General features: G+C 36.4%; 1 protein-coding gene across 2 annotated transcripts in view; it reads left to right on the forward strand.

The window, feature by feature from the left end:
* The window catches only part of ATAD2 (ATPase family AAA domain containing 2), a 66781-nt gene that overhangs the window by 18947 nt on the left and 30035 nt on the right, over positions 1 to 17799 (forward strand). For both annotated transcript variants that reach the window (XM_027972923.3, XM_027972924.3), the window contains exons 7-11: positions 468 to 653; positions 1879 to 1996; positions 7182 to 7289; positions 11573 to 11681; positions 11919 to 12034. In XM_027972923.3, the coding sequence (XP_027828724.1) occupies positions 468 to 653; positions 1879 to 1996; positions 7182 to 7289; positions 11573 to 11681; positions 11919 to 12034 (637 nt within the window). The remainder of the gene's footprint in view (positions 1 to 467; positions 654 to 1878; positions 1997 to 7181; positions 7290 to 11572; positions 11682 to 11918; positions 12035 to 17799) is intronic.

The raw sequence follows: 17799 nt of genomic DNA on the forward strand, positions 1-17799 counted from the left end.
TGTCATATATCTACAGATAACATATGTCTACCTGTTTTAGTTAAAAGTTGATTAAAGTTAAGTTTTACTATTCTGCCATTAAATGCTCTATTACTGATCTATATCCTCATGCCAGGTTTTACTATTCTCTTTAGAACTTATTGCTGCAATTTCTAAATGTTTGCTGAGGGTATTTTACATTATCTTTAAGTAGACTACATGTCATGTAACTCAGGGACAGAAGTTCACTATATTAATGAATTAGCAGTAATACTTTAACATTTAGTTTGGTACTTAGTGACAGTGGCCTTTAAACTGCTTTTTTCTTTGCTCTAGTTATTTTTAATTCTACAGTTTTTTACTTCATTTTTCAAAATCTTTAGTCTTTAATGTTGCAGAATTAAAGATTCTTTGGACAATCTAGAAGTAAATGAGTTTTAAAAGGAGGGTCTTTAGAAGCCTGAAAGTAAATGTTTCTTAATTTGTAGAGTCATCTGAAGAGGGTGAAGACCAAGAAGATGAAGATGATGATGGTGAAGATGAAGATGATGAAGAAGAGGAAGATGATGATGACGATGAAGATGAAGATGAAGAGGACGTTGAAGAAGATAATCAGAAGCGATACTATCTTAGACAAAGAAAGGCTACTGTTTACTATCAGGCTCCATTGGAAAGTAAGACATGTCTATTAATGTTTTTTCCAGGAGAATATATAGTTAGGTTACCTTTATCTTTACTGCCTTTCCATTGTCATTCTTATTTTTCAAGTTTTCATTTTACGGAATACTCATGGCTGTTGTTTTTCGTAACTTACCCAAAATGTGCAGGAAGTTATTTCTTTTTCTTTTCCTCCTTGGTGTGTGTGTGTATATATATATATTTTAAATTTTATTGGAGTATAGTTACTTTACAATGTTACGTTTCTCCTGTATAGCAGAGTGAATCAGTTGTACATATATCCCTTCTTTTTTAGATCTCCTTCCCATTTAGGTCACCACAGAGCGTTGGGTATAGAGTTCCCTGTGCTATGCGCAGTTTCTCATTAGTCATCTTTTTTATGCACAGTAGTGTATGTATGTCAGTCCCAGTCTCCCAGTTCATCCCACCATCACCTGCTTACTCCCTTGGTATCCATGAGTTCGCTCTCTACATCTGTATCTCTGTTTCTGCTTTGCAAATAAGTTCATCTGTACCATTTTTCTTGATAAGCAATAAGCAATTTTATACAATATTTCTTTTTCTCTTTCCGACTTAAGATGTTACATCTTCTAAAAATTAAATGTTAGCCTTGACCAAAGCAAATAATTGGGTGACTTTGAAATTTCATGTCTGTCTTTAGTTATTTTAGCTTTCACAGTTTTGTACTTAATTTATAAGTTTGTATAAATAGGACCATTTTTGACTTATGTTAAAGTTGTACCTCAACGCTTTAAAGTATATGTATGTATGTCTGTGTGTGTGTGTGTACATATATATGTGTGTCTGTATATATATATGACTGATAATCAGCCATTATGCATCAGTATAATCATAATGGTTGTTTGTGGTCAGTGTGTGTTTTTGTTGGTTGTTGTCTGTCCTGCACACACACATTCAGTAGCAGCCTTGCAGGCGTAAATGATTTAAACCACGAACAGTAAAATATACTCTAGTAGATACATGCTATTAATAGTATTTTCATGAAAGGAAGGGCATGGCCACCCACTCCAGTACTCTTGCCTGGAGAATCCCATGGACAGAGGAGCCTGGTGGGTTACAGTCCATGGGGTTGCAAAGAGTTGGACACAACTGAAGCCACTTAGCGTGTGCACATGCACAGCACCTTTGTAAGTATTTAGATGAAGAGCAAATTGTATTTATACATATTTAAGTGTCATGTACGTATAATTTTTTCCTTAGAACCTCGTCATCAGAGAAAGCCCAAAATATTTTATACTGGCCCAGCTTCTCCTGCGAGACCAAGATATCGATTGTCTTCTGCGGGACCAAGAAGTCCTTATTGTAAACGAATGAACAGGTTTGGTTCTGAAATAGTGATTGATTTATGATATGATTGTGGCTGTATTAGAGTAGAATTCTGGAGCCTTAAGATTGGGTGTATCAGGATGGAATTCTAGAATTGTGTATTTTGGAGAGTTAGCCCTGTGTCTTCAGGGCTTTACCACTTCAGGCTCCACAACTACTGACTGGTTTTCAGTTTGCTTTCGCTGATAGGAATTATTAATAACTGCCATGGTAAGGTAGTTTATTCACCCGTTCCACAGTAATAATAGAGAGCTACTTTCACTTCGGTGTTTACTGCATTCCTGGCTTGATGTAAGCATTTTACATAGACTGTCTCATTTAATTTTCACATTAAGTTAGAGTATAGGTTTAGTCTTGTGATAGTCTTTACATACTATCCCAGACATATTTTCTTAACCATGACAAATTCTAAGTTACATAGCCTTTAGACTTCTTACGACTCTGTCCATCTTTTTTTGGCAAATTTGTTTTTCTTACATAGTAGGAAACATTAATTTTCTTTGACTATTAAGATTATTTGTGGGTTTCTTTTCCTTCTGCGTCCTATCGCTTGTCTGTCTGTCATATTTAAGTCTGACGAGGTAATTCTTATTAATTCTTCATTCTCCCGAGTAACAGAAGATTTTCTGATGCAATAGAATTTTCTGGGTAATATTAGCATTATAGTAGTTCATGAATGAGGAAGCTTATAAGGGAAGCCTAAAAAGGCAGGACACAAGTAGAATTTCATATTTTTCTTAATTTCATTTTTAGAGTTTCAAAATCATAAGTATACATTCTGGATTTCTTGTTTCTTCATCCCTTTTCATACAACCACAGCCCAGAAGGATAGAGGATGAGAAAGACAACGTGTCGGAGCTGCCAGAGATAAATTGAAAGGTGCCCATACTGTTGGTACTTTTCATAGGCCCTGTAGGATATTGTTAAAGACCAGTATTTTGATAGTGAAATTTAATGATCCTCAGAAGAGGAGAGTAAAGTATAGTATGCACTGGAGTCCTCATTAGCATAGTATCCAGGGCGGCTGCCTGACTCACAGAACAGGCCTCTGTTTGAGCCAACAGAAGTGAGAGGGTAGCAGTTACTTTGAAATTTAATTTCTTTTCCCATATTTAATGGGTTTATATTTCTGGGAATAACATGATTGTTGACTGACGAGCTCTGTAGTCACCAGCTTGCAGTGGGTAGCAGGTGGGTCTTTCCTTTTTATTGCTTCTTTGGTGCTGGAGTTCCCTTATTTAGTTCGCAGGGTATACTCTTTCTCTATGCAGAGTGTCTTATGTTACTGTGTAACTCCTCGGGTACAGGATTTCCCCCCCCTCCTATTACGTAACAAATATTGGGGTACTACTATGTGCCAAATACTATGGATATAAAAATGGCTCAGCCAGAATTCCTGCCCTTGGATCTCAGACTAGTGGTGGATTCTGACACATTTGAAGTATGAAGCAAGAGATTTAGCTGTTCCATGAGTTACATTAGTGACCTTTGTATTGGTTTTGATAACTCCCTTTCCACTTTTTCATTTTGATAACAACTTTATTGTGATATAATTCACATACCATATAGCTTACCCGTTTAAAGTGTACAATTCTTGCCTTAAAGAATAACCCTGTAGTCTTCAGTTATCACTCCAATACCTCCAGCTCTAAGCTACCACTAGTCTACTGTCTGTCTCTATAGATTCTGGGTATTTCATATGAGTGGAATATTTTGTGACTGGCTTCTTTTGCTTATTAAAACAGTTTCAAGGTTCATCTACATTGTAGTATATATCAGTACTTCATTCTTTTTTTTTAATAAAATTTTTTAATTAAAAAAATTTTTTCCCCAATTTTTGGCTCTGCTGGGTCTTCATTACTGCCCATGGGCTTTTTCTAGTTGTGGTGCATGGGCTTCTCATTGTGGTGGCTTCTCTTGTGGAGCACAGGCTCTAGGCTCACGGGCTTCAGTAGTTGTAGCACAAGGGCTCAGCAGTTGTGGAGCATGGGCTTTGTTGCTCTGCAGCATGTGGAATCTTCCCAGACCTGGGATGGAACCCATGTCCCCTAAATTGGCAGGTGAATTTTTTTTTCAATTGATCTTGTTTATCTCACAAGACCTCAGAAAATTGAAGCAACACTTATGCTTATCCCCACCTAGGTGAATCTTTGGTCAAAGGCAAAATTCATTTTCAAGAGAAACAAGAATGGCCAGCAAATTCTTAACTATTGGACCACCAGAGAAGTCCCACTACATCCCTTTTTATTGGCAAATAAAGATTCCTTTGTATAAACGTACCATATTTTGTTTATCCCTTTATTAGTTGATGTACATTTGGGTTGCTTCTACTTTCTTGGCTATTATGAGTAATTCTGTTAGGAACATTCACGTGTAACTCTGTGTGGACATGTTTTGGTTTCTCCTGGATATATACCTGGAAATGAAATTGCTGGATCAGATACTAGCTATATTTAATGTTTTGAGGAACTGCCAGATGATGTTTCCAAAATGGTTGCTGCACTTCACATTCCCACAGTGTACTAGAGTTTCAGTTTCTCTACACCTTTACCAGATGTTTTGAATGTAGCCCTTTATAAACCCTTTTTTTCTCTGAATTTTCTATGCCAGGGTGGAGTTAACATCTCATTTCTTCTGACAGCTTTAATGGTAGTCATTTTGCTTAGCTTTTTTACTTTTTCTTGAAGAGATCAGCCTCTGTTTATAGTTCCTATCCTGCTTAGGCACGGAAACAATACACAAATCCGAAGAATCGTTGGAACTTTGCTCTTAGTGAAACTTGCAACCACCATGCAGGATCTTCCAAGGGTCTCTTGGCATACTTACAGTACAGCAGAGCTTCAGAAATGCTGCCTTAAATTAGGATTTTTCTTTCTTGCTTGTGATTGCTAACCTCTCATCATCAAAGGTTTATTCTCTAGCCTCAGTTTGCAGTTTCTGAAACAAACCTACCACCTTTAAACAAGAAGGTAACATAAACAGCACAATTGCTTCACTAGTGTTTCAAAGTATACCTTACTGGTTGTTGAGGAACTAGAACTGACCTCTCTAGAAGTTCTAGTTGGATTCACAGTGCAGGGCCAGTGCTGTCTGTGTCAGATTTTCAAAATTTCTTAGTAAAATGGGAAGAAAGAAAAAGAGTGAACGTGGGTTATATGTGTTTAGAATTTTTTTCAACTGAAATAGACTTTGTGCAGTGTAGTGTAATTTTGAAGAGCTAGGACTGCCTAGATTGTGAATTCACGTCTACCACTTAACTTATTAGTGACCTCTTCCAAGTTACTTAACCTATCCGTGCTTAACTTTGTGATCTGTAGAATGCAGACAATAGCACCTATTTCATAATACTGCAGATTAGATGAGTTAATACATGTAAATCACTTAAAATAGTGCCTGGCATATGTTAAGTACTATATGCATTTGTTACTGCACTTTAATGGTTAAAGGTAATCCCTACTTTGCAAATCAGACATTGGAAACTGTCAATACACAAGAATTTGTGGTTTGCTTATAACTTTTTTGATTTATGAAATAAACAACTGGAGATCATCAGTGTGGTAGTGTACAGTATGTGAACCATTTTTTTAAAAATAGACGAAGGTTTTGAATTCTGACACTGTCACTGACTAATTCTGATATTTTAAGCAGATTAGTTGAACTGTGAGCCATATTGGCCCTGATTATACAATGAGCCTACTAATATGTACTTGTCCAGAGTTGTAATTGTTTAAATGAGATATGTCAACTGCCGGGTACAAGAAACAGTAAATGCTAGTCCTTTTCATTAATTGTTAGTCTTAATTATGTGCATACCTGCTGAATTCACAAACAGTTGTGTGTACTATGTAATTGTGAGGGTCTCTTAATAATATTAATGGTAGTATTAAATAAGTTTTTCATATAAAATTATAGACTTGTACTAGATATTTTTAGTTTCAGGCAGATCACAAAATAGGTCTTGGGCGTGTTTGAGTGGGTAGATGGTGGAGGAGTATCAAAATCCTGGAGCTGTTTATGTTTCAGCATTCAGATTTGTGGCCAGGGGTAGAGTTAAAAGATAATATACAACAGTCATAATGTGCAACATTAACATTTGTGTGTCTGGGCCCCCCATGTATAGTCAAATGTATTAATTTTATAGCAAACCATATGAATAATTATAGTAAGTGGGACAAACAGAGACTGTGAATTGCATTTGTGACATTTCAGGTCATGTTTTGCTGCTCAGTGAATAATGGAAAAACTTGTTTTCAGGGTTTTTCTAGGTACAAGATTCTGGACTTCAATTTTCAGATAATAGATTGTGACCTTCTGTATTTTTGGACATACCTACTTAACCATGATTGTATTCTGACTCAGGAAATGCTGTCCACCCTGAGCCAACAGAATGATTAAAAGTTTTCCCAGCCAGATTTCTTTGCTTTTATTCCGTGAGTCGTTTGCAACTGTCCAAAGGTAGAAGTGATTTAAAAACTTTTTTGAGTTTGTAACACTCGGTGCTTCATCTGATACTACCAAGCAGGCTAAGATTTTGATTATTTTTATCTTTTTTTTTTGTAAGTAGGAAAAAAAAGGCTTATATGGGTTGAGTAACTAATCCACGTTTACACAACCATTAAACGGCAGTTGTGAATTTAGAGTTGAAGATACACTATAGATAAAATACCATCTGTTTTCCCACTGTTTCTTAGCTTTTTTTGATCCCTCTTGATCCCCTTTGGTTTACATTAAAAATTCTAAAGAAAAAAAAATTACCTTGTTCTCCTTTGAATATTGTTTGACATTTCAAAATAGGTGATTCCCTTCCAAATGTAAGTTATATATAGTATAATCTTGAAAATACTTTCTAAAATTACTCTCCCAAAGATTGCAAAACCCTCTTTATCGTACCTTCTCTTTGAGTGTACCGGACTTATATTAAGATAATAAGTCACTCTGCCTGGACCATGTTTTGTCTTAATGATGCCTATAGCCTCCTATCTTTTCCATTCTCAGTTATCCAAGTCTTTTATTTACTTCAAAAGATTGAACCAACAAAGCTCACTTCATTGATTCAGCAAATACATTAATTTTATGATAAACATTTTTGGATCACTAGGTATTTTTAGGTATTTCTGATATTTGTATTGTATGTTTCTCCTGCCTTCTTCCATTATGATTTCAGTTTACCTCTTTAGGCGAAGGCATGCAATCCACAGTAGTGACTCTACTTCATCATCCTCTTCAGAAGATGAACAGCAGTTTGAGAGGAGAAGAAAAAGGAGCCGTAATAGAGCTATCAACAGGTAAGTGCTTATTGATTCCTTTAAAACTGCCAGCTTTTTTAAGTAGAAAGAAAAATGAATAATTTGGAAATATGTACAGCTTGGCACATATTAAAAAATTAGTTAAAAATTATATACCAGTTTAATATATAAGCCTTAATATGTAATAACTCTTGTGTGAAATATCTGCAGTTGAAACTTCACTGTGGTTAGAACCTATTTTTTTTAATTTATATATTTTTGACTGCACTGGATCTTTGTCACGGTATGTGGGCTTTGTCTAGCTGTGGTGAGCAGGGTTTTCTCTTTGTTGCAGTACTTCTCACTGCAGCGGCTTCTCTTGTGGAGCACGGGCTCTAGGCATACAGGCTTCAGTAGTCACAGCACATGGGCTTGGTAGGCCCAGCTGCCCCATGGCATGTGAGATTTTCCCAGACTAGGGACTGAACCCATGTCCTCTGCACTGGCAGGCGAATTTCTAACCATTGGACCTCCAGGGAAGTCCAGAGCATATGTTTTCTTATAAAACCAAAATGCTGCTTGGTAAACACTGACTTGAGGAAATAATTGTTTTTTCACTGAAAATTTTTTTTCTGTTTATAATGATAAAAAAATTCGTATTGTAGAACTCTTCAGGAAAATGTAAAGGTTAACTTATTTCATAACTGCTTGTAGGATAAGTTCAGACATACTAAATCAGCTCATTTGATTTTTCACAATAATCATAGAAACAGGGCAAAAATTACTCCCATTTTACGGATATGGGGGGTAAATGAATAATTCAGTGCTTGGATTCTAACAATGCAATATTTGTAGGGTAGGAAACAATGTTTGATAAAGCGACTAGAACATATTGAAGGGGCATGCAAACCAATCATTTTTTATATCCTAAGTTCTCTGTGTTTTTTAAATCATGTTAGCTCTGTTTTATTCAGTATGCTGGGCTTCCCCTGGTGGCTCAGCAGTTAAGAATCTGCCTGTGATGTAGGAGCGGTGTGTTTGATCCCTGGGTCAGGAAGTGCCCATGAAGGAGGAAATGGCAATCCTCTCTGGTATTCTTGCCTGGAGAATCCTTGAAAAAGGAGCCTGGTAGGCTACAGTCCAAAGGGTCGCAAAGAGTCAGACATGACTGAAGCAGCTTAACACAACATTCAGTATGCTGGCTACTAGCCAGCCACATATGACACTTAAAATGTATCCATAGCTCATCTGAATTGAGATTTACCATCCATTTTGGTAAAAAATACACTCTTGCATTTCAAAGACTGAGTACAAAAAAAGAGAATGTAAATTATGTCAATTTTTAAAATATTCATTTTGTGTGATGAAATATTTGGGATATATTGAGACATTTTTGTCTGAGGAGGCCTTACAAATAGCTATGACTAGAAGAAAAGCGAAAGGCAAAGGAGAAAAGGAAAGATATTTGAATTTAAAGTTCCAAGGAATACAAAGGAGAGATAAGAAAGCCTTCCTCAGTGATCAGTGCAAAGAAATAGAAGAAACAATAGAATGGGAAAGTCTAGAGATCTCTTCAAGAAAGTTAGAGATACCAAGGGAACATTTCATGCAAAGATGGGCACAATAAAGAACAGAAATGGTATGGACCTAACAGAACCAGAAGATATTAAGAAGAGGTGGCAAGAATACACAGAAGAACTGTACAAAAAAGATCACAATGAACCAGATAACCACGATGGTGTGATTACTCACCTAAAGCCAGACATCCTGGAATGCGAAGTCAAGTGGGCCTTAGGAAGCATCACTACGAACAAAGCTAGTGGAGGTAATGGAATTCCAGTTGAGCTATTTCAAATCCTGAAAGATGATGCTGTGATAGTGCTGCATTCAGTATGTCAGCAACTTTGAAAACTCAGCAGTGGCCACAGGACTGGAAAAGGTCAGTTTTCATTCCAATCCCAAAGAAAGGCAATGCCAAAGAATGCTCAAACTACTGCACAATTGCACTCATCTCACACACTAGTAAAGTTAATGCTCAAAATTCTCCAAGCCAGGCTTCAACAGTACATGAACTGTGAACTTTCAGATGTTCAAGCTGGATTTAGAAAAGGCAGAAGAACCAGAGATCAAATAGCCAGCATCTGTTGGATCAGTGAAAAAGCAAGAGTTCGAGAAAAACATCTGCTTTATTGACTATGTCAAAGCCTTTGACTGTGTGGACCACAGCAAACTGGAAAATTCTTAAAAAGATGGGACTATAAGACCACCTGACCTACCTCTTGAGAAGTCTGTATGCAGGTCAGGAAGCAACAGTTAGAACTGAACATGGAACAACAGACTGGTTCCAAATAGGGAAAGGAGTACATCAAGGCTGCATATTGTCACCCTGCTTATTTAACTTACATGCAGAGTACATCATGAGAAACGCTGGGCTGGAAGAAGCACAAGCTGGAATCAAGATTGCCGGGAGAAATATCAATAACCTCAGATATGCAGATGATACCACCCTTATGGCAGAAAGTGAAGAAGATCTAAAGAGCCTCTTGATGAAAGTGAAAGAGGAAAGTGAAAAAGTTGGCTTAAAGCTCAACATTCAGAAAACTAAGATCATGGCATCCAGTCCCATCACTTCATGGGAAATAGATGTGGAAACAGTGACAGACTTTATTTTGGGGGGCTCCAAAATCACTGCAGATGGTGATTGTAGCCATGAAATTAAAAGACACTTGCTCCTTGGAAGAAAAGCTATGACCAACCTAGAAAGCATATTGAAAAGCAGAGACATTCCTTTGCCAACAAAGGTCCATCTAGTGAAAGCTATGGTTTTCCAGTAGTCATGTATGGATGTGAGAATTGGATTATAAAGAAAGCTGAGCGTCAGAGAATTGATGCTATGGAACTGTGGTGTTGGAGAAGACTCTTGAGAGTCCCTTGGACTGCAGAGAGATCCAACCAGTCCATCCTAAAGGAAATTGGTCCTGAATATTCATTAAAAGGACTGATGCTGAAGCTGAAACTCCAATACTTTGGCCACGTGGTGCGAAAAACTAACTCATTGGAAACGACCCTGATGCTGGGAAAGATTGAAGGCAGGAGGAGAAGGGGACGGCAGAGGATGAGATGGCTGGGTGGCATCACCAACTCAATGGATGTGAGTTTGAGTAAACTCCGGGAGTTGGTGATGGACAGGGAGGCCTGGAGTGCTGCAGTCCATGGGGTTGCAAAGAGTTGGACACAACTGAGTGACTGGACTGAACTGAGACATATAAAATACATTATTAAAATTAATAGTATATTCTTTAGTGTGGTTAATACATTTTGGTGTGCATTTCATTTCTATGAAATGAACGACAGTGAGTTAGATCATTCAAAAGTTATGTACTTGCCTTCATTTTATAGAAATGTACGTTAAGTCCTATGACTTTTATATTATGCAGTTCTATTAAGAATTACTTAAGAAATATCTTTTTTAAAGCCACAATTGAAAACTTTTCCGTCTTAGGCTTGGCAGTATAAATTTCTCATGGAATTTGAAACTAGCAAGAATTGTCACTTGGGGAGAAGATGGTGTGCTTTTACTTGTATTTAGTAGTGGCAGAGATTATTTGCTTAGGCGTTCTTGTACAAGTATCTTAACTTTTAACATGAGCGTTTTCATTCTTCCATCTATAAAACAAGAGCTTTTTCTAGGTATATTTTTTTGTAACCTACTGTAAATGTTTTTGAAAGTAGTTAGGAAAGTATTGATTCACTCTTGCTTGGAAAGGTTGACATGGATCCAGGTGCTGGTGGGCTCTGCATATTTTGCTGAGAGGTATAATAGCAGGGTGGTGGCGGATCTGGAGTCAGGCTTGATTCCTAGATCTGCCACTTATACTATCTGTGTGATCCTGGGTGAGACAGTTAACCTTTCTGTGCCTTGGCTTTCTTTTAAAATGGGATTAATAATAATACCTATGTTGTAAGAGTATTGTGAGAATTTAATGACCTTGTACTTGTTTAGCACCTAAACTAAAACCGTGTCCAGCAAATGGTAAAGTGTCTGTAGGTCAGACACTATCATTATAATGTATGTTGATGCTTCCTGAATTCTCAACCATGAATTACTTTATGTTGCTGTAGTATCTTGTGATATTTTCATTAGATTGTGTAAGCCTTCAGATGTAAATATTTCTAACACTGAAGTTCTCAACTAGTAAAGAAAAGGAGGAACTCAAAACACGTAATCTCATGATTACTCCATTTGGAATTTTTTTAATTCTTAAGAAAAATGTCTGTATTCTAACATGGAATTTAGGAGAGGAAAGTGGTGTTTGATGAATGTTTGGGGTTTGTAACCTTAGGTGCCTCCCACTAAATTTTCGAAAAGATGAATTAAAAGGAATTTATAAAGATCGAATGAAAATCGGAGCAAGCCTTGCAGATGTTGATCCAATGCAACTAGATTCTTCAGTGAGTACAGTCTGAGATGTATTATTTTAGTTTAAAATTTAAAAAGCAGTGTTTTATAAGAAATTTTTATCTTTGTAGAACCTTTTTTTTAAATCTTTATGCCACAACTGTTGCTAGTTGTTCCTGTTAAGTTACTGTTACTCAATATATGTGGCTTGGATATAATTTAAGAATGAAATAAGATTTTAGCTTTGACTCCCAAATCTCAGAATGTCAATGTTTCCCTTCTATTAACAGGTACGATTTGATAGTGTTGGTGGCTTGTCTAATCATATTGCAGCTCTAAAAGAAATGGTAGTATTTCCATTACTTTATCCAGAAGTCTTTGAAAAATTCAAAATTCAACCTCCAAGGTAATTTAATTATACATTTTATTTTAGCTAAAATCTTTCCTGTGCTATGTCCAGAAACCGCCTCTCTCTTGGTAATTTCCAGGTCTAGAGTCATTTGTTATACTTGCCCTTACAAGATCCTGGGTGATTTGAGTATTTTTACTTTCTCGATGTTTAAGATGAAAAATGGTTTCAAAATTGATTCTCCATTAAAAAAATCATTTCCCATGACTTTTCATACACTTAGTAAAATTCCTATCTTACATACTCTTTTTTCCTTTCAGCTTTGTGATTTAGTTTTAAATTTATATCAAAGTAATATATGTACAGAGTTTTTTGATATCTTTTTTTAATTTTTTTCACAGTAGTAAAAAATGTTTTTCAGTTTTCACAATCAATAGCCAGATAAAAAATAAAAGATAATTGTAACTACAAGTTATAATGGGAACATGATTAACTTAACAGTATAAATTATTATTTTATAATGGCATAAAATAATTACATACAATTGGGAGATCAAGCAGAGTGATGTAGTAAGTGGAAGTGCATACATGCACATAATTTTTTAATATATGTATTTTTATTTTGTACTGAAGTATATCCATGGACAGAGGATCCTGGAGGGCTACAGTCTGTGGGGTTGCAAAGAATCAGACACAACTGAGCGCCCATGTGCACATAGTTGATTTTATATATACTTAACTTTAAAAGTCAAATAGCACGGTAAGTTTGAGAAAGAAAAATTTACAAAAGTAGGGTAGGCCCTCTTCAACCCTTCTTCATTTTAATTTTTCTGTTTTTTAAATTTGTTTCTGTCTTTTGGCCACACTATGAACCACCAGGGAAGTCCCTCATTTTTCTATTTTAGACACAATTTATAGGCTTCTAAGGATGAAGCTATTTGGCAATAGCAGTGGCTATTTGGCTCCTTTACTTTCCCTACCCTCCATACATAAATATTTACTCCCCTTCCTTAATACTTTCAGTAGTTTATTTGTATACATGTAAACTTAGTGAATCAATTTTCAGTGTTTGCTTTATGCCTATATATATATATATATATTTGCAGTCGAACCATATATAATATAATTGTATTTTCTCTTTTATATCTCTCCTCTCCCCACCAACTTTAATATTTGCTGTTTTGGTGACAGGAGGGTAAGGGTTTTTTGTATCACTATGCTTTTTAAAATTTTAATCACCATCCTTTTTTTATCTTCTTTCTTCTAGTTTTTATACTTTACTTAACCAGTTTTTAAACCCTAGTTCCTGATTTTTTTTTCCTTTTATAATTTTTCTCCCTGAATCACCCTCTATGGAAACATTGATTTAAGTAAACTTTTAAAAGTGTGTAGGCTTTTTAAAGCATAAATCATTTTAGTTAAATTAAAGCATAAATCAATTAAACACTGGTGAATTTTTAAAAAATTAATAAAAAATATAGAATATTAAATAATGATTTAATGATGACAGGACATGTTGAAAGTACCTACTTAAAGTCATTTAGTGAATTTTAGGGAATTCTTGGCAATCCAGTGGTTAGAACTTCATGCTCTCACTGCCAGGGGCCTGGGTTCAATCCCTGGTCAGAGAGCTAAGATCCCACAAACCACGGGTGGTGGCAAAAAAAAAAAAGTGGTTTAGTGAATTAAAGCAACAATGACAAATCAGAACATTCTCTAACATCGTATACAAAAATAAACTCAAAATAGACTAACTTTAAGACCAAAAACCATAAAACTCTTAGTGGAAAACATAGGAAAAGTAGAATTTTTAATGTAAATCATAGCAATATTTTTTTGGATTCATCTCCTAAAATGAAACCAAAATAAATAAATGGGACCTAATTATATTTTACGCTTTTTCACAGCAAAGGAAACCACTAACAAAACAGAAAGGCAACGTATAGAAGAAAATATTTGCAAATGATATAACTGATAAGGGATAAATATCCAACATATATATAAAGTTCATACAACTCAACATCAGTGAAACAACCTGATTAAAAAATCGACAGAAGAATTGAATAGACGTTTGTCCAAGGGGACATGCACGTGGCCTGCAGGCACAGGAAAAGATACTCAGCATCACTAATCATCAGGGAAATGAAAATCAGAACCACAGTGAGGTATTACCTCATACCTGTTAGGATGGCTATCATCAAAAGGACAAATAATAAATGTTGGCAAGGATGTGGAGAAAAGGGAACCCTTATATGTTGTTGGTGGGAATGTAAATTGGTGCTGCCACTGTGAGAAACAGTATGAAGGTTTCTCAAAAAATTATAGAGCTACCGTCATATACCAGTAATTCCACTGTTGGGCGTATGTCCAAAAAAGCACTAATTCCGAAAACACACATGTACCCTAGTGTTCATGGCAGTATTATTGATAACTGCCAAGATACAGATGCAACCTAAGTGTCCACATCAGCAAATGAATGGATAAAGAAACGTGGCATATATTACTGTGTACACAGTGGAGTACTACTAAGCCATAAAAAGAATGAAATACTGCCATTCGCAGCGACACGGATGGATTGCAGGCCATTTTGCTGAGTGAAATATCAGAGGAAGGCCAATACATATATCGCTTTTATGTGAACTCTAAAAATACAGCAAACTAGTGCATATGAGAAAAAAAAAGCAGATTCACAGATACAGAGAACAAACTGATGATTACCAATGGGGAGAGGGAGCTGAGAAGGGGCAGTGTATGGGTAGGGAGTTAAGAGGTATAAACTGTTAGGTATGAAAGAATCTACGAGGATATACTATACAAAATGAGAAATCGAGCAGATATTTTATAAAAGCTGAATGGAATATAACCTTTAAAAATTGTAAATCACTGTATTTTACACCTCTAACTTAGTTAATACTGTTTATCAGCTGTACTTCTATTTTAAAAATTAGACCAGTCCCTTCCATTTTTTCTCTTCATTTTCACTTTCTTACATTTCTGCTCATAAAAAATCAACGTATGATTGTGTTAAACTGTTTTTATATGGTATGTTCTCTTTCCATTTTAATGGCTGAATGATACTCCATTTTGTGGATGTATCATATTTTATTGATTCTGCTATTGCCAACTATTTTGTTTTCTCCTAAGTTTTTGTTATTAACAGATAATCAGTACCATGAACATCTCCTTTGCTTCCTCTTTATGGGAATCCTTACTTTTTTTCTTTAAGATAATCTCACCAAAAAAAGCTATTGGCCCAATAAATATATTTTTAAAAATCTGTTTCTGTCTTGGCTTTTGTCCATTGAAATCACTGATTTATTCCATTTAAATTCTGATTGTCTTCTAAACAATTTTTTTTCCCCATCTGCATTTGATTATGTCCGTTTCCTATTATTTCTGTTTTGACTGTGCTGCAGAGTTTGCAGGATCCTAGTTCCTCAGCCAGGGATTGAACCCAGACTCTTGCAGTGAAAGCGCTGAATCATACCCACTAGACCTCCGGGGAATTCTCTTAATTTTTCTTCTATATTTTATGCTTGACTTTTAATAGATTTATTTCATCCATCACTTTTCTGTTTGTTTGGCCATTCTTATTCTGTCATTTCTGGGTTTTTTTTGAGATCTTTAACTTTTCAACTAAATAACTATTAGATAGTTAAGGAGCAGTTACTTGATCATTTCTACGAAGAGTATGAATATAACCTATTTTCTCAGAATTCTGCCATGAGATCAGTGAATAACTTTGGGAATAGGTGAAAAAACTGCATTACCCCATGACAGTGCAGTGATATCACCAAAAATTATTGTCAGTTGTTTACATTGTCCTGGTCCCTATCACCCAGCCACTACTTCAATTTCTCTCTTTTATCCTACTTTATCTCATGGTCATTCCCACTGTTTTCTTGCAAAACTTTGGGTGTTGTGTTACTGGCACTGAGACCAAGGATGATACTTGAAATCTGTGACTATGGCTCAGATCATGAACTCCTTATTGCCAAATTCAGACTCAAATTGAAGAAAGTAGGGAAAACCGCTAGACCATTCAGGTATGACCTAAATCAAATCCCTTATGATTATACGGTGGAAGTGAGAAATAGATTTAAGGGCCTAGATCTGATAGATAGAGTGCCTGATGAACTATGGAATGAGGTTCGTGACATTGTACAGGAGACAGGGATCAAGACCATACCCATGGAAAAGAAATGCAAAAAAGCAAAAGGGGTGTCTGGGGAGGCCTTACAAATAGCTGTGTAAAGAAGAGAGGCGAAAAGCAAAGGAGAAAAGGAAAGATATAAGCATCTGAATGCAGAGTTCCAAAGAATAGCAAGAAGAGATAAGAAAACCTTTTCAGCGATCAGTGCAAAGAAATAGAGGAAAAGAACAGAATGGGAAAGACTAGAGATCTCTTCAAGAAAATTAGAGATACCACGGGAACATTTCATGCAAAGATGGGCTCAATAAAGGACAGAAATGGTATGGACCTAACAGAAGCAGAAGATATTAAGAGGTGGCAAGAATACACAGAAGAACTGTACAAAAAGATCTTCAAGACCCAGATAATCACGATGGTGTGATCACTCATCTAGAGCCAGATATCCTGGAATGTGAAGTCAAGTGGGCCTTAGGAAGCATCACTACGAACAAAGCTAGTGGAAGTGATGGACTTCCAGTTGAGCTATTTCAAATCCTGAAAGATGATGCTGTGAAAGTGCTGCACTCAATATGCCAGCAAATTTGGAAAACTCAGCAGTGGCCACAGGACTGGAAAAGGTCAGTTTTCATTCCAATCCCAAAGAAAGGCAATGCCAAAGAATGCTCAAACTACCCCACAATTGCACTCATCTCACATGCTAGTAAAGTAATGCTCAAAATTCTCCAAGCCAGGCTTCAGCAATATGTGAGCCGTGAACTTGCTGATGTTCAAGCTGGTTTTAGAAAAGGCAGAGGAACCAGAGATCAAATTGCCAACATCCGCTGGATCATGGAAAAAGCAAGCGTTCCAGAAAAACATCTATTTCTGCTTTATTGACTATGCCAAAGCCTTTGACTGTGTGGATCACAATAAACTGGAAAATTCTTCAAGAGATGGGAATACCAGACCACCTAACCTGCCTCTTGAGAAATCTGTATGCAGGTCAGGAAGCAACAGTTAGAACTGAACATGGAACAACAGACTGGTTCCAAATAGGAAAAGGAGTCCGTCAAGGCTGTATATTGTCACCCTGCTTATTTAACTTCTATGCAGAGTACATCATGAGAAACGCTGGACTGGAAGAAACACAAGCTGGAATCAAGATTGCCGGGAGAAATATCAGTAACTTCAGATATGCAGATGACACCACCCTTATGGCAGAAAGTGAAGAGGAATTAAAAGCCTCTTGATGAAAGAAGAGAGTGAAAAAGTTGGCTTAAAGCTCAACATTCAGAAAACGAAGATCATGGCATCTGGTCCCATCGCTTCATGGTAAATAGATGGGGAAACAGTAGAAACAGTGTCAGACTTTATTTTTCTGGGCTCCAAAATCACTGCAGATGGTGGCTGCAGCCATGAAATTAAAAGATGTTTACTCCTTGGAAGGAAAGTTATGACCAACCTAGATAGCATATTCAAAAGCAGAGACATTACTTTGCCGATCTTGTCAAGGCTATGGTTTTTCCAGTAGTCACGTATGGATGTGAGAGTTGGACTGTGAAGAAGGCTGAGTGCCAAAGAATTGATGCTTTTGAACTGTGGTGTTGGAAAAGACTCTTGAGAGTCCCTTGGACTGCAAGGAGATCCAGCCAGTCCATTCTGCAGGAGATCAGCCCTGGGTATTCTTTGGA

This window comes from Ovis aries, chromosome 9 (genome assembly GCF_016772045.2).
Source record: "Ovis aries strain OAR_USU_Benz2616 breed Rambouillet chromosome 9, ARS-UI_Ramb_v3.0, whole genome shotgun sequence".
NCBI classification, from domain to species: domain Eukaryota; kingdom Metazoa; phylum Chordata; class Mammalia; order Artiodactyla; family Bovidae; genus Ovis; species Ovis aries.